Raw genomic sequence first — 23,812 nt, forward strand, 5'->3', positions numbered from 1 at the left:
TTCTCTTAATATTCCAGTGTTAGACAATGTGATGATATTTTTAATATGCTTTCTTCTTTCTAGAGCCTTGCAATTCTTCTCACTTCCAGGGTGCAACAATCTTTTACAAAGAAAACAAACAAAATCCCTTAGATCAGGGGAACTGGACTGATTAGTCACACGGAGAGATGAATATCTGGTTCAGAAGGCAAACAAGCATACAGTGTGTAAGTTGGAGTGAGTATAGAGAGAGAGAATGTGGCATTGGAGGTATCAGGAAGTTTGACCTGTGGAACTCTCACTGGTTTTGAGTCACCAGCCGAGCTAGCCCTGATTGGTTTAACCCTTCACTGTTTTTTTTCTCTTCTCTCGTTCTGTATAACACATGGGAGACAATCGGGCGCTCTGCGCAGGAGAGGCGGCAGAGGCTCTCCGTAGCTAGACTCAGAGCAGTGGAAGTCTCGTCCATAAGTGAATTATAGGAGTCTTTGGTTTGAGAAAGTAACAAGAGTTGGAGAATTCCTCAACAAGCATCAGAGCTGTACTTTCCTGGGAATGACGTATTTTAGCTTTAGCTTACTTAACGCCCCCAGAGAGGATGTCTCACCTGTTGGGGTGGGTCTGTTGACTCTCATTGGCGAGGAAGCTGGGGTGTGCAATACGCATGAGGGTGATTGCCACTGGATAGCTAGATGGGAGCAGAGAGAGAGAGAGATTGTCAACAAGGTATTTTCAAGAGACATGTTAATGTCTGTATCTCTTACACCTCCTTGTCCCCTAGATGACCCAGCAGCACCAGACCATCCATGCGCTGGAAGAGGAGCAAGCCCGGCTGCAGGCCCATTGTCACCACCTGGAGGAGGAGACTGGCTTTCTGCATGCCAGGCTGGAGGCCCAAGGCCTGGTGCTGGAGAATGAGCAAACACTGGTAACCAGCCAAGTGAGCAGTGCTGACACTGGGAGAAAGGATGAGCAGTCCTGCTCTTTGCAGCAGGGACACGTGCATTCATTTTCGCCATCCTGCTGCAATCAACTGCTGTGATAATAGGCCCCCGGGGCTGGGGCCAGGGTAGTGAGGTGTCTGAGTCAAACACATGCCTTCACCAGCACCCTCCATCTGTGCTCCCCCCTGTACACAAGCATCATGCCACCCTGACTGTGTCCCAGAGAGCTGCAGGGGTTTGGCTTTTGTTCCAAATAATTTGTGCTGCTTATTTTCCTGCTTAGAAATGTCTGTGATGTCCAGCTGTCCCCAGTGTGCTGGCAGGCGATAGGGGCAAGAGGTTTCTCAGGGAGGTGCACTGAAAGGGCAAGGAGGTGATTGTTTAACAATGAAACCCTTTCTCCAACTTGTTACTTAGTTATTGAAGTTAAATAGGAATTTAGGAATTGCCAGACTGGCTCAGACATGAGGTCCAGAGTCTTGTCTGGCAGTGCCCAGAGCCAGCTTCTTCAGAGAATGCTGCAGCAGACAGATAATCTGTCCCCATGAAGTTCTAGCCTAATTGTCAGAGGTTTGATTTAAGCCCTGAAGCATGAAATTTAACATGGCTTTTTGTTATCATTAGCTATGATAACTCTGTGTGGTTTTGGTATCCCTATAAATGACCAGTCCTTTGAAACTTGCTAAATACTCTCTTTATTGAATTCCTGTGGTAGTGAGTTTCACAGTCTATCACACCTTGCATGAAAAAGTATTTGCTTTTATCAGTTTGTTTATCTTCCTACCTTTTAATTTCATTGAAAGTCACCTTGTGCTTGTGCCATGCAGGGAGAACAGAAGGTCCCAGTTTCCCTTCTCTAGAGCTGTCGTTATATACCTTTAGCATGTCTCCTTTTATACATCCTCTTTCTAAGGTAACAATCCCAATCGTTTCAATCTGTCTTCATGTGAGAACTTTCCCAGGCTATAGGCATTCTTATTGCCCCTCTAGCTCTGCAGTGCCCTCTTAGAGGGGCAGCCTGCCCTGACACAGTGTCCAGGTGAAGCTGTTAGAATATTAGCCATTAGAATATTCTCCAGGTCATTTCTTATGCATCCGGCCACGATTTCCCCTCGCCTCTAAGTGCCTCCCTGTGGCTGGGTGCAGTAATGCCGGTCCCATCTCAGGCCTGTGCACACTGCACGCTCCGGCTGGCCTCTCAGCTCTCCCGTCTGGATTCCCCTCTGGGCTCTCCACAGTTACACCACAAAGAGGAGCAGGTGGAGAAGTTAATGAGAGAGCTGCTGAAGGCAAAGGCTGAGGTGCAAGCCGCTGAGCAGAAGGTACGTGTCCCTCCCTCCCCTTTGGGGGATGTGGGCTGGGACTGCAAGGCGCTGGGAATGGGCGGGCAGCAGGCAGTGCTCCGCATTCTCTTCCTTTATCTCCCACCACCTCTTCTTCCCGCTTGTCTCTCTCCAAGAGCCGGCAGGCCTGCTGGGGAGGCCCTCAGGAGCGGGCGGCCCCCACCTCTCCGCAGCGCAGGCTTGGGGTGAGCTCCTCCCTTAACTTCAGGAACTTCTCTGGCTCTCTCCTGACCCCACTTGTCCCTGAGGCCCTGTTTGTATGCTCCAGCCAGAGGCAGTCAGGTTCCTGTGGGATGCCCTTGGATGCAGCCTGCAGCCCGAGCGGGTTACTAGGGTTGGGGCTCTCCTGGGCCATTTCCTTGCTGACATTAAGCCCTGACCCTGCCTTGGGTGCCCAGTCTTTCGCCTCCTCCCTTTCCACATGGGCACCTTGGGTATTGCAACCGTAAGCAACGTATATTGTGCCTGCCAATAAGTGCGGGTGCAACATTGCAACCCAGGCCAGCAAGCAGCCTGGGCTCTGCGACTCCACCCTCTCTCCTCTTGCCCCCAGCTCTGGGGCTACTAGTTCTTCTACACCATGTCCCAGAGTGAGAGAGCCCGGCGGCTCAGGGCTCAGTCCTGGCGCCAGGGAGCAGCTTTCCATGCAGCCACTTGCTGGTCACATTGAGTCAAATGCTCAGTTCACCTGTGTGCTTCGCCAGGCGCAGGCTCCTGCTTGCAGCACGTGCAGAAGGCCATTGGGTAAAGAGGCTGGTACCGGTCGGTGCTGTGTTAGGTGCTCCTCCCCTACCAGCCCCCACCTCCAGTGTGACCCTCGGGAGAACCGCCCGGTCCTGGGGGGATGGAGGCTGAGGGAACCCAGGCTCCTGCCTCGAGCTGTTATCGTGGGTGCACCTCCTCCCACCTCTGCTGCTAGCTCAGTGGGAGGGCAGGCGAGGGCGGGGAGGGCTTCTGCTGACATCCGCGCGGTTTGTGGGACAGGCCTGGCGCTGGGAGGACACCCTTGGGCAGCTGAAGGATAGCCTGGCAGCATCCCAGGTCTCGCGGGAGGCAGCTGAATCCAGAGTCCAGCTCAAAGAAGGGCAGCTGCAGGGTTTGCAGAGGAAAGGGCAGTCACTGCACCAGGAGCTGAAGATGGTGCAGAGAGGTACCCGTCTGGAGCTAAGGGAGAGCCCGCTGCTTAGCGCCTCTTCCCTTTGCACCAGCACTGAGCGAGACCCTACATCTTCTGTCTCTTCTGCCTTCCACTCTCCACCCCTCCTGCTTGCTGCTAGTACTGGCAGGACTGTCTTGGAGGGTGTGGGGGTCTCTCTTGCTGAAGTTTCAGGGAACTTTCTAATTTCACACACAAAGGGCATGGCAGAGTCTTGCCTGGCACCATGTTGCCAGGCCGTGGGCAGTGTCTCAGATCTCTGGGCAGAGGCACTGTGGCCATATGGCTCATTTTGTGTCCCCTAGCATCCCTCAGGCCCAGTGCAGGCTTCTCCACAGCGTGCAGGCCCCAGACTGGGGCTGGTGGAGGGAGACGATGCAGGCCGTGCTGGCAGATGTTGTCAGTACTGCGAAGTGTTGCTGATGCCGCAGCACGCTGTTCCTGGAGCCCTGAGGCCAGCTGCATTAGCGGGCCGTGCAGCGTGTTCCTTCTGCAGACCTGGCTCGGTGCGGCGGCAAGGCGCTTGGCCAGGTTCATAGTGGGGGGAGGGCAGTGTTAGCGCCCCGGCTCAGTGGGTACAGGTGCACTAACCCCTGCGTGCAGCCGCAATGGTGTCAGCATGCCAGGCTGCCAGCCCCTCTGCAAGGACAAAGACACCCGCCTAGGACGTCTGCTTCTGCACCCCGACCCAGAGACGGTGCCTCTCGTACGCCTGACGTGGTCAGTTACCACCCTGCTCCTTGTGCCTGCCTCCCTCAGCCTGTCCGCCCTCCCGGTCCTCTGGAGGGTCGGGTCTTCTTGTCCCATCCCTTGGGAATGCATTTACACGGCTACTGGAGAGATCTGCACCATCCTCGCCGGTCAGGAATATGCTCCCTTGGTTAGCCAGTGCCTGGTGTGTTACTGTGCTGCCCAGGCCTGCTCTGGCTCCCACTGCCAGGTCAGCTTCCGGCTCCAGCAAAGCCTAAAGCAGACTGCTCCAGGACAGGCCCGCGGGACAGCAGCTGCCGCCAGCCACACGCGGAGACAGCCTCTTGCATCGTGTCTCAGGCGGCCCAGCTGGAGGCGCTGCTGAGCACATCGCAGCTGGAGTCATGCTGCCTGAAGAAGGAGCTGCAGCACCTGCAAGAGCAGCTCCGAGAGGCTCAGGAAGCACTGCAGGGCGCTAGGCAAGGGAAAGAGGACGTCCGGAAGGGGTCGGAGACCCAGGTAGGGCCCCAGCTGAGGCTCAGGGAGAGAAGCAGATGCTGAGCCTCCATTCAGTCGTGTCTGTGCCTTTGCACGCGGCCAGCTCACGTGGCTTCTGGGGGTGGGGCGGGTGGGAAGCCTTGCTGGAGCACGTGCCACACCCCGATCCTGCCTGCCCTTCCCACGCGGCCCGGAGGGTGGAGGGGCGCACGGAAGCCACGCAAGGGCAGATGGTGCTGCTGCAGGACCGGCAGGCCAGCTGCCATGTGCAGGGGCTTGCAGTCAGCACCACGGGCGACCATTCACTTAGTCCCCACAGCTTGCTCCCTGCCCTGGTTCAAGAACAACTGGCAACCCAAGAGCCACTTGGAGCCCCCCTCTCCTGTCCCTCCAGGGCCCATGTCCTGGCGCGCTGCCCTCTGACGGAGGGGCCCTGCAGGGGGAGGGCTGAGCACCATTGTCCCAACGTGGATCTTGGGCACAGACAGAGCCCCTGGGCCTTCTCATTGCCCTGAGCTAAGGAAGGAGCATGCATGCGGCAAGGGCTGTATTGGTGAGATTGTCTCAGGCCAAGGAGCCGTCTCCCTGCCCGCAGCCTGTCTTGGGGAGGTTCCAGGAGTCTGCTTCTTTCCCGTGCGGCCCACCTGCATTTCGTATTCATCGCCCAGCGGGGCCTCACCTTGGCCTGGTAAAGCAGCAGCATCTCCAGGTGTGACTCTCCAAAGCAGCACTGCGGGGCTGCCTGCCCCATCTGCCCAGCATTCCATGGCTCCTTCAGCCTGGGTATCTGAGCTGCGCTGGCCTGCGGTGTCTGGGAAGTTGGCTTTGGCTCCAGCTGTTCCATTCCTCTGCCCAGCAGCTGCAGCGTGACCTGCTGGTGGAGCAGCAGAAAGCCGATCTTGTGGCAGCCCGAGAAGAGCTTTCCAAGTGTGCAGGGCAGCTTGCAGAGCTGCACTCAGACCAACAGCAGCAGGCTGGGGAGCTGGCCATCCTGAGAGAGAAGCATAAGACCGTGCAGCAGGAGGTAGGCAGACAGCACTGGGAAGAGGACAGCAAGGTTTTCTCTTCCTCCAGACCATCCTCTTGGCAGGCTGCTATGGGGGCGTTTCTCCTGCTGTGGATTAGTCTGTCCCCTGGCTTGGGGGTTCCTAGATTCACCTTGCCTGAGTGTCCCTTTCAGGAGGGCAGTGCCTAGGACACCGGTGGCTGCCCCGTGAGATGACTGGCTCCTTCCTCCCAGCTCTTGGAGCTCTGATGCTTTGAGCTAATTGCTGCTGTTATTTTGTTGTCTCGTCTCCCTGCTAGCCTTGCCCCTGCAGGCTGCCTTCCTCCCCTCACCGCCCCTCCCAGGCTGCTGGAGCTGGGCAGGCCGTGCCCACGGTGGAATGTTTTTGGAAGTGGGGTTCTAAGTTCTAAGCATTATCTCCAGAATTCCCACTGCGGGAAGGCTGCTTTACCAGCCATGGGCTTTGCAGGTGTGCAGCCGTGACCAGACCATCAGGAAGCTCAGAGGAGACCTGAAAAGTGCTGAGGAGGAGCTGGTGCGAGCAAAGGATGAGGTGAGCTTTCAGATCTCAGCCTTCGGGGTCTGTTGAACTCGCAGCATCTCCTGGGGCGAGGAGCTCCTCGCAGGGCTGCAGCACTGGCTGTATGGTCTGTCCGTGGACTGTGGTGACCTGTCTGCCCTGCAGCCCCTCTGTAGTCGGGGCATGGTGGGCCCAGCGGGGAATCGTCATGGTTGGTTGCAGTTCCAGGGTGCTGGGCGCAAGCCCTGTGTGACAGCCTTTGCTCGGCAGTTAGTGTAGCCCAGAGGCGGGCAAACTTTTTGGCCTGAGGGCCACATCTGGTTTCTGAAATTGTATGGAGAGCCGGTTAGGGGAGGCTGTGCCTCCCCAAACAGCCAGGTGTGGCCCAGTCCTCGCCCCCTGTCTGACCCCCCCCGTCCCCTGACAGCCCCCCCAGGACCCCTGCCCCGTCCACCCCTCCCTGTCCCCTGACTGCCCCCCACTGCTCCATCCAACCCCTCCTCTCATTACTGACTGCCACCCGGGACCCCTGCCCCATCCAAACCCCCTGTTCCCCGCCCTCTAACCACCCCAACCCATATCCACACCCCTGACCACCACCCCGAACTCCCCTGCCCTCTATCCAACCCCCCGCCCCCCGACCGCGCCGCCCAGAGCACCAGGACAGGCAGTCGTGCCACCCGGCTGGAGCCAGCCATGCCACGGCGCAGCCAGAGCACCGAGTCAGGCTGCGGCTCGGCAGCTGCACTGCCCCTGGCAAGAGCTCGCTGTGTGGTGCAGTGAGCGGAGGCTGTGGGGGAGGGGGAAGAGCAGGGGACGGGACGGGGACTAGCCTCCCGGGCCAGGAGCTCAGGGGCCGGGCAGGCGGGTCCCACAGGCCGGATGTGGCCTGCGGGCCATAGTTTGCCCACCTCTGGGGTAGCCAGTCTCTCATATCCCTGAGCCCTGAGAGCAAATGTCAGAAGGGCTCGGTGCAGTGCCCGAGGGGGCTGAGTGTGTAGAGCTCCACCCGGCGAGGGAGAGGCTCCGTCCCCCACCTTCGGGCCGCAGGGCGTGGCCCCTCACTGAACAAAGCACCAGTGAGTCCCTGCAGGGGAACAGTCCCAGCAGGACAAATCCGCTAGTCCCGTTTCTTGCTGCCTCAGGGCTGCTTGCCAGTGATGGTTACCAGCTGGGCGTGGAGACCGGGCGAGCAGCCCCTTCGGTCCGTGCTCCAACACGCGCCAGGGCCTTTACGCAGGGCAGTTGCTCTGTGCCCTTGCGTGTAGCTGGGAGCCCAGGGCGAAGGATATAAAGGGCGGAGTTGTGCAGCCACCGACCACCTGGTGCGAAGTGAGACCCGCTGGTGCGAGGGAGCCCAGCAGAGCAGACAAGGGCTCTGGCCCCACGTGCCGTCACCCAGGCTGGTGCATTCCATTGTCGCCATGTCGTCGCTTGTGTGCGCTGCGGCTAACACATGGTGCTGTCCCATTGCCTGTGTCCTGACCGTCTGGGCCAGTCACGTGTGTGTGTGTGGTGCTGCCCAGGGGAAGGAGAGAGCCACAGAGGGGAGCGGCCTGAAGGGAAAGCTCCACCAGCTGCAAGGTGACGTAAGAAGCCTGCAAGAGATCTGCGGGGAGCGGGACAAGGCCATGGCGGAGCAGACCTGCTGCACCCAGCAGCTCCAGCACGAGAGGGAGATCTGCATCAGCCAGGTGAGAGCTTGCCAGCCCTGTTCGCTGCCCAGCACTGCTTGCACATAGCCAGCCCTGCCGTGGTGTTAAGCCTCAGCGAGGCAACTGGCTTCCTGGGGATTCTAAAGACAGGAGCGAGCGATGGAAGCTGTCTGGCTTGGAGAGCGTTGCCAGCCCTGGCCCTGGCCCTGGCCCTGGCCCTGGCCCTGGTCAGTGTGCAGACCTTGTGTGCTCCACTTACCATCTCCTCTAGCGCACAGGTGCCGGCTTCCTCCAGGCTGGTGCTCGAATCCGCATCCCACCCCTTCTCCCAAGCCTCCACCCCACCCCGCTTCTTCCTGCCTGCGCCCTGTCCACGCTCCTACACCTCCTGCACGCCACAGAACAGAAGGGGCTGGGAGGAAGGGGGAGTTGATTGGCGGGGGCTGCCGGTGGGCAGGAGGGGAGCTTCAGCCCCGGAGTACCCACGGAGTCAGCCCCTCCGCTGCCTAAGACTGCCCCTCAGTGTATGAGCAATTCACAGCCCCAGCAGCACTGCGTTGTCTGGAACTGGGGTCGCCTCCTGAATCCTTTGTCTTGAACTGACTCAGCGCTGTCCGTCCGTCCGCCTGGTACCGCGGAGGGGCCGGTCAGCCCTGTCCATCCGTCTGTCAGGTACCGCGGAGGGGCCGGTCAACCCTGTCCATCTGTCTGTCTGGTACTGCAGAGGGGCCAGTCTGTGCACGGTCTAGGCCTGGGATACTCAGCTACATCCTCCCGCTGGGGACAGAGCCCTCCAAGTGGCCTGCATGAATCTGCAGGCTGTAAATGGTTACGTCCTTCTTGGCATTCTCCGCAGAACTGGTCCCACTGCGCGTTTCTGGCCTCCATTACCTTGGCCTTCGCCCAGCCCCAAATTTCATGCTGCAGCCTGTGAGAATAACTCAGAAGTGACGTAACTGGTTTCACTCCAACTTGCCAGGTACCCTTTGGCCTGAGAGCCCACCGGGCCAAGGTTGTGCGCAGGGGGGTGGGGCAGAACCAGGGGAGGCCTGACTGCTGCGTTACAGTGCGGCACCTGGCTGAGGTCTGCCCGGCGTTGTACTGCTCGCGTGGGACTCTGCTTTTCTGGCCTGTGTCCTAGGACCAGGAGCAGGCCATGCTAGCGGAGCAGCAGCAGGGACAGCTCGAATCCTGCGAGCGAGCCCGCCAGACAGAACTGGAGCAGCTGCGGGCCAGGCTGCAGCACCTTCAGCAGGAGCTGGATGTCTGCAAAGGGAAGAACCAGGATAATCTGAGCCACCTGCAGCAGCGGGAGTCCACGATGGAGAGGCAGAGCTTGGACCTGGAGTTCCTGCTGCAGCAATGCCAGACGCTGAAAGAGGAGGTATGGCTCCGGGGAGGGTCACCCCCTCTCAGCAGGCAGCCCAGAGCTGAGCCCTCGTTCAGGCAGGGCCCTGCAGCTCCCAGAATGTCCCATCAGCCCCCTCTGGGGCTGGGCCACAGCCCGGGCGTGGAGCAGGACAGCAGGGAGGGTGAGAGTCTCAAGTCAGGCACCATCAGGGCCCCCTTGTCGTGGATCCAGGGACAGGGAAGGGGCCTGATGTGTGCTCGGGCTGGTTCTGGTTAGCAGCAGCCCTGGCCAGTGTAACTAGCCTGTACCAGGAGCAGCCTCCCATCCCCAGGGCTCCAGCTCCAGCCCTGTATTCCTCTGTGCCCAGCACCACATTGGGTCAGCACCCGCAGCAGGGTCCTGGTGCCTCTGCGCACGGTGGGGACAGCACCCTGCTTGGTGCAGAGCACCTGGCCAGTGCTGAGAACAGAGCTGGAGGGGGAAGGGGCGGGGGAGTGACAAGGAGGAAGCCGAGGAAGTCCCCTGCCAGGGATCCATGCCCAACTGTGGGGGAGATGCTCTGGGGAGGAGCCAAGCCCTCTTGCTTGGGAGATTTGAGACTAGATCGATAAAGACCTGTCCTGCCCAAGCCAGAGGCTGGACCGGACTGGACCCGTCCATCTCTGATTGGCCTTCGGGTCTGAACCCTGCCTGGCCAACAGGCGCACGGCAGGCGGCTCCCCGGTGTTGTCGCACTCCCAGGTGTTCTACTACGAAGAGGTGGTGCAGAAGCAGGAGAGAGAGCTCTGCCAGCAGCAGGAGCAGCTCCGAGAGGCGCAGGAGCACCTGGCCATGGCCAAGAGCAAGAGCAGCTGCACCGAGAGCAGCCTGGATCTGTACAAGAAGAAGTACCAGGCCGCCCTGAACAGAGCTGGCGAGCTGGAGGGCAAGGTGCAGAGCCTGGAGGAGGAGCTCCGGGACATGAGCAGCCAGGTGGGGCCCGGCCTGGCCATGTGAGCCCTGCGCCTCGGATTAGACATGAACTGGTTGTGCTTTCCCTCGGTGCCTTTACCTCGCGTCGCACTGGAGGGGTTTGGGCACGTGGGCCTGGCCATGCGAGCAGTAGCACAGGCTTCTTGCCAGCACAGTTCCAGCCGGGGACAGTTTAGGGCGCAGCTAGCCCAGGCTGCACAAGCCCCGTGTCCTTGTCTGTGCTGAGAAGTTTTCTGCGGTTGCCCTCCAGGGCTTTCTCCAGTTCACCTGCTGGGGTGGAGGGCTCGAGTGAACAATGCCAGTGGGGTCTGCCCTGGTGTCTGGGCTCTGGAGGGTTTGCACCATGCTCCCAACACATGGGATCTGAGGGGAACCACCCTAGTGCAGGGGCCATGGGAAGGCCATTAGTGCTGCTCTCCCGTGGCTAGTGACCATGCTGGCGGTGCAGAGCGTGCGACACGAGACTTCCAGCTCTGTTCAGAGAAGCACTGGCCAGCACAGGCCGTGCAGCCACTGGCCTGGGGCAGAACAGCTGGGAAATTCACCAGGTGACAGTAGGCAGGTTGGGCACCCACTCTGCCCTGGTGTCAGGGCTGCACAGACTCAGGCCCAAGGCTCTCCATGGTGCTCAGTGGCCTCTGGCTGCCCGTCTGCCTCTGCTCTCCTCCCTGGGAGCTTCATGGAGTGGGCAGCTGGCCTCCTCCCATGTCATTCTCAATCCTTCCCTCGGAAGGGAGCCAGGCCGCAGGCAGGGGAGCCGGTCCAGCCCCTACCCCACTGATCAGCACCATGGGTTGAGCCAGTCCTACTGTCTGGCCCCTCTGACAACTGCTCCTCGTCCCTGCTGCAGATGCGGGAGTGTGATGACACCATCATCAATCTGTGCAGCAAGCAGCTGGTTCTGCAGCAGGAGATGACGGGCAGGAGGAACCAGACGGCCATGGAGCAGCTGACTCAAGAACTTCATGCCACACAGGAGGAGCTGTCCAGGAGCCTTCAGCATGCCCACCAGTGTGAGCAGAGCATCCAGGGCCTCCAAGAGCAGCTGGTTGCCAGTCAGACCAAGGTGAGCAAAGAGAAGTGGGGCAGCTGGCCTGGCTCTCTCCCTCCTGGTGCACTGTCTCTGTTCCTGGGTCAGCCTGAGCTCCCTGGGGCAGGGCCTGTGTGCAGTGCCGGCATGTTGTCAGTGCTTTAGAGAACGTCACCTGCACGCCAGCATTCACACCTGCTCCCCTGCCCACTCACTATCTCACACCACCTCACGTGGACATGCTCACCCGTTACACGTTCACACACCGTCCCTCCAGATTGCCACAGCATGCTCTGTTGGAACGCAGCGCATCTCTGTCGGGATGAGGGACACCAGTGCTCTGGAATCTGCACTGGCTGCCTGTTGGTCCCAGCTGGAAACACAAGTCACATTGGGTATCTGTCCCATTCTAGGGAGCAGTCCAGACCGGCGAGGGGCTGTCACCACCTGCCCTGTGGCCTGGAGTGCCTCACAACAGTTTGATGCTGTAGCTCCCAGCATGGGCTGCTCATAACCAGCCAGACAGCCTGTGGGTCACCCCTCAGTGTCTGTGTGTAGCCGCAGTCCTGGGTCAGCCCCTCTGAGCCCAGCAGCCTGTCAGCTACAAAGCAGCCACACTCTGGCTTCCAGCAGCCTTGGTTACTACCTGCAGGGTGACCCCAGCACACTGCCAGTCCTGAATTTTCCCCAGAAACGTGTGTTCTGCACGCTCCAGCCCTCTCCTGGGCAGTTTGGGTATTAGAGGAGCTGTGCCCCTCAAAGGAGAAACAGTTTGTTACTTTAACTGGCATTACCCAAACAATTCAATTTAAACACAACACTGGGTTGTTTTGATTAAAGAATAAAACAAGTTTAATTAACTACAAAGAGGTAGATCTGAAGTGAGTACAAGATATTAAAGTCAGCAATGGTTACAAGAGAAATAAACGCAAACCACGTCCTAGTAACTAAAATTTAACAAACTAGACTTGGTTCAAGGTAAAATCCTTCCACGTGTTCCTAGCAACTGGACTGACCAAATTCTCAGGTCAGGATCCCGCCCGCAAGGCTGAGGCAGTAACCGGCTTTCCATTGCCTCCTGCATCTCTGCCAGCCCCTGGCTGCAGACAGGGAAGAACAAGAGCAGCTGGCAGAGAAGGAACGGCCACTGGAGGCCCCAGGGCAATGCCCTGGATTTCCCACAGACCCATCACAATGAGGGGGTGCTTATCCACACCTCCTCCTGCAAAGACCCTGGTCACAGACTCATCAAGAATAGGGTGCAGCAACCCCTGGACCGACTCCAGACACCAGAGACTTAGCCTCCAAAGGACCATACCATAAATGTACCCGGGGTCTGGTTCACTTGCATGGGATCCCAGCCTGTCCTACAGCCCTCCCCAGAGCAGCGTCTCAGAAACAGCATATCTGCAATGTGCTGTACAGTGTAAACAAACAAGGAAGCATCTGCTTATCACCCCTAGGCCGGGAGGCACCCAAGGGAGGGCGGACGTGATGTCAACAACACAGGATAATCTCAGCTACTCCCAGCTGCTCTTCATCTTCCAGGAGTCAGCAGCAACCTGGCAGACATCATGCACAGACAGTCCACCAACCATGTGTGCTCCCTGACCAGCTCCATCATCCAATCAATATTTCACTGCAGGAAGGGAATCCCATTATAGACCCACTTACCACCAAAGATTATACAAATTGTCCAGCCTTTTGTGCCAGGGAGACATGCGCCTAAGGTCATTACACATCTTCCTCCTACCATGGGATCAAGGACCCCTGATTTCCACTGATTTCCTTGATTCCAAGAGTGACATGCAAGGCCCAGCAGGATGCTGACAGATCTCCTGTGTCCAGCCTCCCATGTCACTTCCGAGTGGTCCAGACAGAATTGCTCAGAACCAAGGGCAGGTACTCCATCCACACCCGACGTTGCTCCATCTGACAGCCTGGGAGGTGGCTGGTTGCATGCTATCGCCGGAGGCAGCTCCCTGTGAGTACGAGACCCTGCTGCTAACTGGGACGCTCCCAGGAGGAAGATTTACTCCTCCAAATGGAAAAGGTTTTCAAATTGAAGCCCGACTTGAGCCAGGGCTGGCCCCTGCACCCAAAATCCTCCATTAGACTATGCATTTGAAATGCTCTGGACACCCCTTCAGTGCCCTCAAAGTGCACCTGGCAGCAATCACTCCCCCTTGCAGGCAGGGGCCATTCGTCTCCCCCCACGGTTACCCAGATAGCTGATGGGGCGAGTGTGTGCTGACCCACTGGTGAGAGAGAGCATCTGACATGGGATCTCGGTGTTGGCCTTAACTTGATGGAGCCACCTTTGGAGCCTCTCACCAGGTGCTTGTCACACCAGCTCATGCTCAAGATGGGCTTGTTAGTCACTAGCCCCCCCAGCCAGCAAACAGCTCTGTGGCTGCCCTTCCTTACCCAGCACCCACGGCCTCAAAGCTGTGATGAGCCTCACCCACGGTTAATCCCCCAGCTGCATCACACTGTCAGATCAGCCAGGCCATTACGTTCCCAAGGCCATTTCTCCGCAGGAGCGATGCGCTCCACAGGGGCCTGATTATCCTACCTTGGCAGGACTAAGCCTGTCCCGCCAGCTCCCCATCCCTGTGTTTCAGAGGCTCACGCCGGCTCCCCCCAGAGCCTTTCAAAAGGGAAGATGCAGCATACATCAGCCTGCTACCATATAGCCGACGGACCGCCCCCTCCAACCGGCACCGCTCGCGCCACCAGGTCACACGCTGCGGCCTCTGCATGCCCCAGGCGCAGCGCCATGTCGGCTGCTGACTGGTGGAACCCTGGCTCTGCCCTGAGCTGGCAGCAGATGCAAGCGCGTTCCGTAGGGCAGCCTCCTCGGTCCCACCGTCTCGATGGGGGGGCCGCTGCTCGTCAGTCCCCTCCAGTGGGCGCTGCAGGCATACGCCTGGTTACTTGCCCTGTGGTTTTGCCTGACGTTGCCCCCACGACCCACTCACTGAGCCTGCCTTTCCAGAGTCCGCCGGAGCCGGGGTTCTGAGTGAGCAAGGGACGGCCGGGTGCAGCTGCTCTGCTCTCCAGCTCTTCAGGCGGGCGAGGGGGACTATGCACGGCGCAGGCCCAGCTGTGCCGCTGATCTCACCCAGGTGGGAGCTGCGCAGCCAGCAAGTAACTGTTCTCTCTACGGCCAAAAAGGAGCGTCCCCCATGTTCAGCCCCACTTGTGTGGCCAAAGCCCCTTTCAGAGAGGGATCCTTTCTGGAGTTGGCGAGGCCCCCGGGGTTGTTCGCCCACCCTGCTAACGGTTTTTGCCTTATTGCTCAGCTGGACGTGTCTGGCTTGAATGTCCAGGCCTTGATGCTAGTTCTGCCTTGCGCTGCCTTGCAGCCCTGGTATTGTCTCCTTGTGAAGATACGGAGCCGTTGTAATCACGTCGCCGCTCAGTCTCCCCTGGGGAAGATGGACAGATCGAGCTCTTGAAGCCTCACAGCCAGGCATTTTCTCCCGCCCTCAAATCCTTTCTGTGGCTCTTCCCTGCAGCCTCCTAAAACGTACACACCAGCACAGACGGCCCCCCCCCGGGCATTCCCTGGGCTTCCCGCTCCACCCTCCTGCCATGTGGTGTGTACTAGGTGGCCCCTCATTACCACCTGCCCTCAGCCTGAGGGAGCCTCATCTGTGCCTGCCAGGGGTCAGCTCCCCAACTGTGCCAGCCCTCCCCTCCCGGTCTGCACAGCCTCCGCTGTCCCTCTGCCCCCGAGTCCCGTGAGCACCCCCAGGTGGGTCCAGCACCGAGCCACTGGGCCCTGGCAGCACTCACAGCGTCCCAAGGTACAGGACACCCCACCTAGCAGCTTCGCCTCCGGGTCTCCGTACTGCTTATCCCTCACCACTTCCCTGCGGGGACTGTGAGAACAAGGGTCTGTTCTTGACCCACGAGAGCGAGTCCCATGACAGCAAGTCGATGTATTGGAAACAGATGGTTACATGTAAAACAAAACCGTAATAGTACTTGGCTAATGAAGGTCAGCGCACCCCCAACGCCTTTCTCCCTGCGCTTACCAGCCAGGCTGAAGGGGTCTCTGTGTGAGCGCTATGGGGTGGCTCTGCCTCTCCTGAGACACCAGATTAATTCTTCGCTCCTCATCCCTGCTGGGTGTGCCTTTCGCAGATTTCTGTGAGCTCTTGTCAACTTTGCAGGCTTGAGCTGCAGCCCCGTGTGCAAATAGCCTTCCCTTGCAAGACACACAATACACAGTGGTCAGCCAGGCAGAGCTCAGCATCCCCTCCCCCTGCCCAACTAGAGCCTGATTAGCGTGTCGGGTGGCGTGGCGTACTGCACACACCGTACAAACACCTGTCTCGGGCTCACGCCATCGCTCCACACCTCGCAGCCGTCCGCACAGCTCGGACCTCCGGCTGTTCCTGGCCGTTGGGGGAGGCCTCACGTGCTGCACTTCGGCGCACTAGTCTATAGACTCAGCCCCGGGGGAGTCCAGGAAACCCCTCGGCACCCTGCTGCCCAGGGGCTCTCTGGGGCCCGGCTCTCTGGGGCCCGGCCCACTGGTATCCTGCTGCCTGTGCTTTCAGTGCTTGCAAGAAGAAGCGACTCTGGTGAACGTGCAGACCGAGTTTGCCTCTTACACAGCCACTCACAGTCACTCCAACGCCAGCTACGAGAGCCAAGCAGCCGTGGCAGAGAAACTCCAGCAGGTAGGAACATCCCTCCCCCACTCCCCCGTACTGCTGTCGGCAGAGGGCGGCACTGGGCGGCCAATGCCTGCCCTGCCCTAGGTCCCTGGGACTGCTCTCTAGGACCAGCCAGGCCTGGCAGCTGGCTGGCTGCCCACGGCAGTGACTGAGCTGTGCTGCTGTGTTGTTTGTCTAGCAGCTGATCCACGCCGAAGAGGAAAGCTCCAAGCACAGCCAGCGGGCCGAGGAGTACCAGTGCCTGGTGCAGGACTTGAAGCTGGAGCTGGTGAGAGTGGCTGAGCAGAAGAACAGCACCATGAAAGGTAACGCAAGAGGCGGCCGTCTCCTCCTGCCAGCCAGGGCACCCTGGGGGGATGCCGCTGCCCGTTCAGCCCCAGCCACATCAGCGCTGCCCATCAGCGCGAGAGAATCAGCACCAAGGGCCTGCCCCAGGGGGGCTGTTCAGGTTGTGAGCTACGCCCCATGCCAGCCGGGACTGCAAGGAGCCCTGGGTGGGTGGCAGGGTGGCTAGGGCTAGGCACGCTTTGTCTTCCTGGCTGAGCCTGTGGTGAGCCCAGAGTCCCTGGCTGCCTGGCCATGAGTCAGGCAGGGCAAGGATTGGACCATCAGAGAGCCACACGCAGCCTGGGGAGGAGCTGCGGCCAGGTGCTGCTCACTGCTGGGCAGGGCCCCGTGCTGGCAGGCCAGGACAGCCCTGGCCAGTGGCACGCCGTGCGGTGTCTGCCCAGCCGTGCAGCTCGCTCTCGGTGAGCTCCAGCTGGCAGCGTGGCCGTGGCCTTGGCCGTGGGAGGGCTAGCGGCCTGAGTACACGCTGGGGCTCAGAAGGGAACCGTACGCGGGGCGGCACCCCAGCAGCACTGTGGTTACTGACGCTGGCTGACGCCCGGCCAGCACAGTACGTGTGCAGAGCCGCGGGTCCGTTCTGCCGGCTCAGGGCGTCTGCAGGAGGCAGGAGCTGGCCCTAGCCTGGCGCTGCTTTTTCAGCCCTCGGGAAGCTGGAGGTGCAGCGCCTGAGGCAGGACACAGCTGCTGAGGTGGTGCGGAAGCAGCTGGAGGTGGCCAAGCTGCAGCAGCTGGTCCAGACACTGGAGTGCAAGCTTAGGGAGAGCCGCAGGCTGTGTGCGCAGAGGGAGCAGGTGAGCCCAGGAGACGGGAACCCAGAGGAGGGACAAGCCAGGGGCCCTGGGCCAACGTGCGTTCCCAGCAGGAGAGGGCGCCAGGTCTCAGGCAGGTGCGGCAGCACCTGTGGGGCCACGTGGAGGGCGCCTGTGGCCGTGGGGCTGTGCCGGAGGGCGGGTCCGGCCTGCGGGCGGCGTGGCCCCGGGCAGGGTCTGCGGCAGTGCTGGGTCTCTCTTGGCACAGGTTATGCAGAGCCGGGAGGAGCAGCTCCGCCAGGCGCAGGCCGCCCTGCAGGAGACGGAGCTGGAGGGGGCGAAGCAGCGCGCAGAGGCCAGCCGCCTGGATGGGCGCCTGCGGCAGGCCCAGCAGGAGAGGGAGCAGAGCCGGGCAGCCAGCAGCACCCTGCAGGAGGAGATCCAGCTGCTGAGACAGCGCCAGCAGGACAGCCAGCAGCAGCAGCAGGCGGCTGGTGAGCGAGGCAGCCGCGCCCTGGCTGGGCCCTCGACACCACTGGCCTCAGGCTCTGGGAGAAGGCAGGCAAGACACATTGCCCGCCTGGGCCGTTCCCCAGAGACACCCCCGAGGCCTGGCAGGTGCCAGCCCTGTGCCATAAGCCCGGGATGTTCCCGCTCGGAATCGGCCAGCTGCGGGGGGGATGCCCGCGAACCGCCCAGTCCCCTCCCGCCCCGCGTGTGTCCCCCCTGCCCTGTACGATACGGCCAGGAAGTCACGCAGTGGCCGCACTCCTGTGGTCGCTGACCCTGGGGGACGGCAGACGGCTGCGCCTGCCCATTCCAGTCATCTTGGAGCATCCCAGACAAGCAGGTGATGGGCTCCAGCTGCCCCCAGGCGCCTCAGCTCCAAGCTGCGTCAATGGCAGAGCACTGGGCATGCTCAGGAGCAGGAGTCTCCTTCCTGCAGCCGGCCAGGGGGCAGCTGCTGTGGGTGACGGGCAGGGGCTGGGTAAGCTCGTCCCTCCCTGTCTCCGGCAGCTCAGGAGCTGGTGCAGCAGGAGGAGCGGCTGCTGCTGGCCCAGAGCAGCCTGCAGAGCACACAGGAGCAGCTGAGCGAGCGCGTGGCCGAGGTTGCCCGGCTGGAGCAGGCCAGCCGCAGGTGGGAGGCGGAGCAGCGGGCGCTGCAGGAGCAGCTGTCCAGCAGCATGGATGAGGTGGAGCAGAGCAGGTGGGAACAGCTGGGGACCTGCCAGTGGCCCCTGGTGGAGGTGGGAAGAGCCCAGCAAGGGGCACAGGGTGTTGGCATCTGCTCGTGCCAGACTCCGTGACCCAGAGCAGCACCAGGCAGCACTCAGCGACGTGGCTGTGGGGCAGAGAGAGCCGGGCCAGAGCCACTCGGGATGGGAAGGGTCCTAGGGGAAGAGCCAGGGTTGATTTTTGTGAGCCTGCAGCGTGGGGCGTCCGGCTGGGCTCATGCGGCAGGAGGGGCAGAGGCTGGAGCTGCTCTGCCTTGGGCCTTTGCCCGCAGGAAGCTGCTCGAGCACCTGAAGGCGGAGCTGAGCCAGTGGAAGCAAAGGCACCGGGTGGCCGTGCAGCAGGGGATGCAACATCAGCACTCAATGGCCAAGATGGAGCTGAAACTGGGGAGCAGCCAGGAGCAGGCGAAAGCCCTGCAGCAGCAGGTACAGGCTCGGCGTGGCCTTCCCCTGGGATTGCACGCGGGGGCCTGGCCCCTGGGCACCAGGCAGGCGAGACAGAAAGGGAGCACCCTGCTTAGGCGGGGGAGAGCAGACGGTCACCCACTGGAAGCATCAGCCATGCAGGAAGTGCTGTCTTGCCCAAACCAGCAGCTGCCCAGCTCCTGCAGCCCATTGACCCCACAGCCCTGCCCGGCCCGGCCTGGCCCAGCATCTCCTCCCGGGGCACTCATGCTGCCCCGGCCGGTGCCCCCTGGTCACTTGGAGGGAGAGGGCGGTGCTGGCCTCACACCTGCAGCCCCATGTTCCCTTAGCTCCAGGAGCAGGCGTCCACGCAGCGGGCCCTGCGGGAGGAGCTGAGCCAGCTGCAGGGCAGGGAGGAAGAACTCCAGCGGCAGCTGCAGCGAGCCCAGGAGAGGGAGAGCAGGCTGGCCAGCGAGCGCGAGGCGCTGCAGCGAGAGCTCCGAAGCAGCGAGCAAGCGGTGAGCACGCAGCGGGGGAGACCAGTGGCCATGGAGGGAGGGAGGGCCGGGGGAAGATACTGGGGCCTGTGTGTGGAAAGGGTGAGCAAGCGGGCCTTGCTGACAGCCCTGCCTCTGTGCTAGCTGCGGGAGCAGGAGCAGACAAGCCGGGGCCTGCAGTGCGGGGTGGGGCAACTGGAGGAGGAGGGCCAGCGTCGGCAGGAGCAGCTGAGGCAGTGCTGGGCCCAGCTGGAGAGCACCAGGAGCAGCCTGGGCCAAGCCCAGCAACAGATCCAGCAGCAAGCCAGCAAGGTGAGTGCCCCAGCCTCACTGTGCACCACTGGCCAAAAGCCGGTCCAGCCGCTGGTGCCCAGCTGACCGCGCTGTCCTCCCCGAAGGCCATGCTCCAGGAGTCGGCCCTGGCCCAGCTGCAGGCAGAGCTGGAAGCAGCCCAGGCCAGAGAGAGGCAAAGCACCCGCACACTGACTGCAGCGGAGACGACCATCCAGGAGCTGATGCTAAAAACTGCCTCCTGCCAAGAGAAGCAGAGGGAGGCACTGAAGAAGGTAGGGCAGAGCCACCCCATCAGCTCCCCTGAGCTGGAGTAGGGTTAGCCTGGTGTTAGCAGGGGCACGGTCAGTGCCGACCCCCAGGGCGGCGCTAAGGGCTGGTCCTGGGAGCACTCGCCTCTCAGCTCCTCGGGCTCACCCGCTCCCCAGCCCGGTGAGAGCTCCGTCCCCGTGCCGCACGGCATGCACTGGCTCTGCCTGCCGGCACCGCCCTCTTCCAGGTGAATGGTTCCAGCCTGCAGCTCCCAGCATCTCTGGAGCCTCCAGTGAGTGGGGTGTTCATCCATTCACACTGGCCCAGACGGGCGGGTGCCCCACACACCCCGCCTGGTGTCTGCTCTGCCCAGGAGCACGTTACCCTTTGGCACCTACAGGGGAGCAGCCCCTCACCCAGGCAGTCAGCGACCGTGTACAGAGCATTCCCGCTTCGGCACATGCGCCCAGCACAGTCGGTCCTGCTCCTCCCTCTCCCCCGCCCCCCCTCAGGCTCAGTGCAGCATTAGGGGCCTGTGCTAAGGGGTGCTCAGTAGGGGTCTCCGCCCTCCCAGCCAGGCCTGGCCCCGCGTGGCGGCTAGAGGGTGTATAGTTCTCGCGTCTGCCGGAAGGCTGGGGCCTCGGCCCTAGGTTGGGTGGATGTCAGTGCAGCCCAGCTGTCGGCCCAGGGCCTGACACCCCCCGCAGGGTGCCCCACCCCACTGCTCCGTCCCATGTGAAAAGCTCAGTGAGATGGCGCAGGACACGGCAGCCCTGCGGGCAGAGCTGGTGCGGACACAGGCCAGGGAAGCCCAGCTGGAGGAGCAGATGAGGCGGCTCAATGGGGAGCTGAAGACGCTGCAGGATTTCCGGGAGCAGGAGGTGAGTGACCCATGTGCTGCAGCTGCCTCCCTGAGACCCCCACCACCCAGCCACCACCTGCCTCCCTCCTGGCCCCCTGCCTTTTACCCCGCCCCGGCTGCCACCTGCAGGTCCGGTCCTTCGAGGAGCAGCTGGGTGAGCAGAGGCGGTGCCAGGAGAAGGCGCAGGCCTTGGCACAGCGGGACGAGGAGCTGGTCGTATTCAAGGTGGAGCTGGCCGCGCTGAAAGAAAAGCTCCATGGGGCCGCTGAAGAGGTGAGTGACTGGGGGGTGGGAGCGATGGCGTGTCACGCACAACCCTGCGGCTGGCACAGTACAAGACCCTGCATGCTGGCAGGGTGGGTGAGGCGGCAGGGGCATGACGCCTTCCTGCGTAGGGCTCACTGAATGGTCAGCACATGGGGCTCTAGGAGCCGGTCCCGGGGGGGCGGGCAGTGCTGTGGGCTTGGTCCTCCAGTGGAGCCTTGTTCACAACCTACGCGCCTCGGGACTCGTGTTCCTGGGAGCAGCCAGGCTGGGAGCCTTATGACACATGGCTGGAAGCATGGGCCTAGCCCTCCCCGGGTAATGGAATTTCCCTTGCTCATAACATGCCCTTCCTTGGCAGAGAGACCGCCTGCAGCAGGAGCTCCATGTCTTAAGGCAGAAGTTTGTGGCCTCCAGCAATGAGGTAGGGCTCCCCACCCCTGGCTCTATCCTGTGAATGGGTGTTTGCTGCCAGCTGAGCGCCGCTCTCCACCCGAGGGCGCAGGCAACACGTGGCCAAGGGGCAGGCTATGCCATAGCTGTCCAGGGTGGGCTCCTGCCTGGTTCGAGCTAGGAGCCTGGCTCGGCTGGCCCCAGAGCTGACCCCATCCATGTCCAGAGGCAGCTGTGCAGGGCCCTGTGACCCAGCCACAGGTGGGGTGGGATGTGGGTCTCCAGCCTGGCTGCAGGGCTGGTGCTGTGTCGCTTCTCTTGCAGGCAGAGGCGCTGCGCTCCTCCCTGGGGGCTGCGCGCTCAGACAGCCGCCGGCTGCACTGCGAGAGTGAGCTGGTGCTGGCCAATGTCACCCAGTGGGTGAAGGAGCAAAAGTAAGTGAGGGGGCTGGGCCGGAGCTGAAAGGAGCTGCCTGCACTATGGCCCTGTCCTCACCCCCGTGCCCTGCCCGCTCGGCCCCACCCAGCCTCTCACAAGCAGGCGTGGCATCAGGCTGCATTCCTACAGCCCAGCACCGCTGTAGGGACCAGCCTTGGTGAGGGGACAGCAGGTGCTGGCCATGCTCCTGCCTGTGCCGCATTTCAGCTGGGCACTGGCCCCTGGCACAGCAGCTGCCTCCCCAAGTGCCCATCACTGGGAGCTCCAGAGACTGTGACGGTCGCTGGGGCTCAGCAGGAGCCAGCTGACCCTCCCCTCCGGCCCTGTTTCAGGCAAGCAAACGACAAACTGGGCCACAAGATCCGGGAGCAGATCAAGCACATCGCGCAGCTGACAGGCGAGAAGGAGTAAGTAGGAGCAGCCCCTGGCCTGCCCAGGGCAGGTGGCTGCATATCAGCCTCCAGGGATAAAGAGGGAGTCTGCGGCTCTGACCCCGCCCTTACAGCCCCATGTCTCAGTGAGTGGGGGAAGGGTGCTAGCACCCCCATTGCTTTGCTGGCTCCCAATCCTGGCCTTAGCACGGCTCTGCTGCAGCTGCCCCCTGGGCTGTGGCTGGACAGAAAGGAGCAGGCTAACCGGCCACACCCCCAGTGCAGGAGCAGACCCCAGCACCAGGATTACACCCGCCCATCCACTACGTGCAGCATGTAAACAGAGCTGGTCGTGGGGGCAACCCAGTCTGAGCGGCATCTGGGATCTGCCATGGCCGCCGCTGCTCCTCCCACTGCCCGCTCCGTCTCCCTGTCCTTCCCCCAGCCACCTGCAGGAGGTGACGGCGAGGCTGCAGCGTGAGAACAGGCGCCTGAAAGGCGAAGCGTCCGAGCGGCGCAAGGTGAGCGGGAAGTTAGCTGGCACAGCTGGGCCTGGGTGCAGGCTCTGGGAGGCCCCTGCTGCCAGGAGCTGCTACTGATTTTGTGCTTCTTGTCCCAGGCTCTGCAGGGCAGCGGCTTAGATGCACGGGCTATGCTTCGGCAGCCACGGCCCCTGCTCCTGGGCGAGCAGTGAGGTCCCACCCTTCTTCCAGCCTGGCACCTGCACCATGGACCCAGCAAGGACTGTACACGGGGCAGGCACGTCCCCTGCACCTACCTGCTGCGGGCCCCGGGCCCAGCCTGCACTGTGAAATAAAGCCATGGGCACAGGCTATCACCGACCACGTGTGGTTTGGCCACGCTGGCAGGGCGGGGGCTGCAGCCCCCTCAGCAAACCCAGCCTGCCGGGAACAGTCCTTCTATTTCAGCCCCCAGTCCCTGGCGCAGCACTGCTCCCTCCTGCCCCTGCCCCCAGCTCAGCCACAGCCCAGGGGGCTGAGCCATGCTAGCCCTGCTGCAGGCTGGGGTATTGGTTGGAGCAAGACTTACAGGGGGGCTTTTTCCTTTCCCATAACCCGTTCCCATCGCTTAGTACCAGGTGCTTGGCCCAGCTTCACAGCAGCAGCAGCCCTGAGGCAGATTCTGGCTGTTAGATGGGGGGGCAGCATCTTCCTCCGCTCCCCCGGGAGAGGAGCTGCCACAGGCAGCACCCGGTGCCCACCCTGCGACTGTGAATACCAGCCACTGGCACCGGCTTGCAGAGCACGCAGCTCTGCCTGGGGCCCAGCCCCACCACAGGAAGCCCAGCATTTACCGCTGCCTGCTGTCGTGGGAGGGCAGAGATCAAGCTCATTGGGGAGGGGGGGTTCAAAGGTCAGCACATCCCCTCTTCCCCCACAGCTCTCAGCCCAGGAAGGGCACCGCTACCTCAGTGGAAGCCGACAGGGCAACTGGTCATGCTGGGCCCAGGCTGCAACCCACAAAGCGCTGGCTCCGGGAGGGAGATGGGGACCAGAGCCTGGGGATGTAGCAGATGTAGGGAGGGGTTCTCCCCCCAGCGTAGGTAATTCACCTCGCCGCGAGGCTGCAGTGAGGCCGACAGACAGGTATGCATTGTCTGCGCTGGGGGCCTGATGGACACAGCTATGGCTCTCGCGCTGGGGATCTTGCACCAGCCCCTCTCTCAGAGCCACGCGACGCAGGGGCAGCTGCTTCAGGCTGGAGCCGTGTCGCACACATCCATGGCCAATAGCTTGGGGCTGCTTCATGCTCCTACAGCCTTGGCCCCAGCCTCCAGTTGTGTTTGCACCTGCAAGGGGCCCTGCCCCTGGCCCAGCTCCAGGAAAGCCTGCAGGACCCTGCCAAGTGCAG

At 61.7% G+C, this 23,812-nt stretch overlaps 2 protein-coding genes across 2 annotated transcripts in view; both read left to right on the forward strand.

Moving 5' to 3' along the window:
- Positions 1-4,313, forward strand: part of LOC140896510 (uncharacterized) — a 346,326-nt gene extending 342,013 nt beyond the window's left edge. Inside the window, exon 14 of the mRNA XM_073308434.2 lies at positions 761-4,313. Within this exon, the coding sequence (XP_073164535.2) occupies positions 761-1,021 (261 nt within the window). The 3' untranslated portion in view covers positions 1,022-4,313. The remainder of the gene's footprint in view (positions 1-760) is intronic.
- PMFBP1 (polyamine modulated factor 1 binding protein 1) lies at positions 2,072-22,775 on the forward strand. The gene is made up of 24 exons (XM_073308435.1): positions 2,072-2,245; positions 2,383-2,451; positions 3,251-3,416; positions 4,312-4,631; positions 5,467-5,634; positions 6,086-6,169; positions 7,663-7,830; positions 8,933-9,175; positions 9,884-10,114; positions 10,965-11,180; positions 15,716-15,838; positions 16,014-16,140; positions 16,823-17,426; positions 18,440-18,593; positions 18,923-19,090; positions 19,214-19,381; positions 19,468-19,635; positions 20,356-20,493; positions 20,604-20,747; positions 21,100-21,162; positions 21,456-21,565; positions 21,902-21,976; positions 22,386-22,461; positions 22,560-22,775. Exons 1-24 carry the CDS (start codon positions 2,072-2,074, stop codon positions 22,632-22,634), a joined length of 4,032 nt encoding a protein of 1,343 aa, XP_073164536.1. The 3' UTR covers positions 22,635-22,775.
- The last annotated feature ends 1,037 nt before the right edge of the window (positions 22,776-23,812 follow it).

This window comes from Lepidochelys kempii, chromosome 12 (assembly GCF_965140285.1).
Source record: "Lepidochelys kempii isolate rLepKem1 chromosome 12, rLepKem1.hap1, whole genome shotgun sequence".
Lineage (NCBI taxonomy): Eukaryota > Metazoa > Chordata > Testudines > Cheloniidae > Lepidochelys > Lepidochelys kempii.

Excerpts from the sequence above, each read along its gene's own strand:
- PMFBP1 (XM_073308435.1), top strand. The coding sequence starts at position 2,072 with ATGCCGGTCCCATCTCAGGCCTGTGCACACTGCACGCTCCGGCTGGCC. Across the intron at positions 4,632-5,466 it reads GGAAGGGGTCGGAGACCCAG|CAGCTGCAGCGTGACCTGCT; the intron begins GTAGGGCCCCAG and ends TCCTCTGCCCAG. Across the intron at positions 17,427-18,439 it reads GCAGCAGCAGCAGGCGGCTG|GAAGCTGCTCGAGCACCTGA; the intron begins GTGAGCGAGGCA and ends CTTTGCCCGCAG.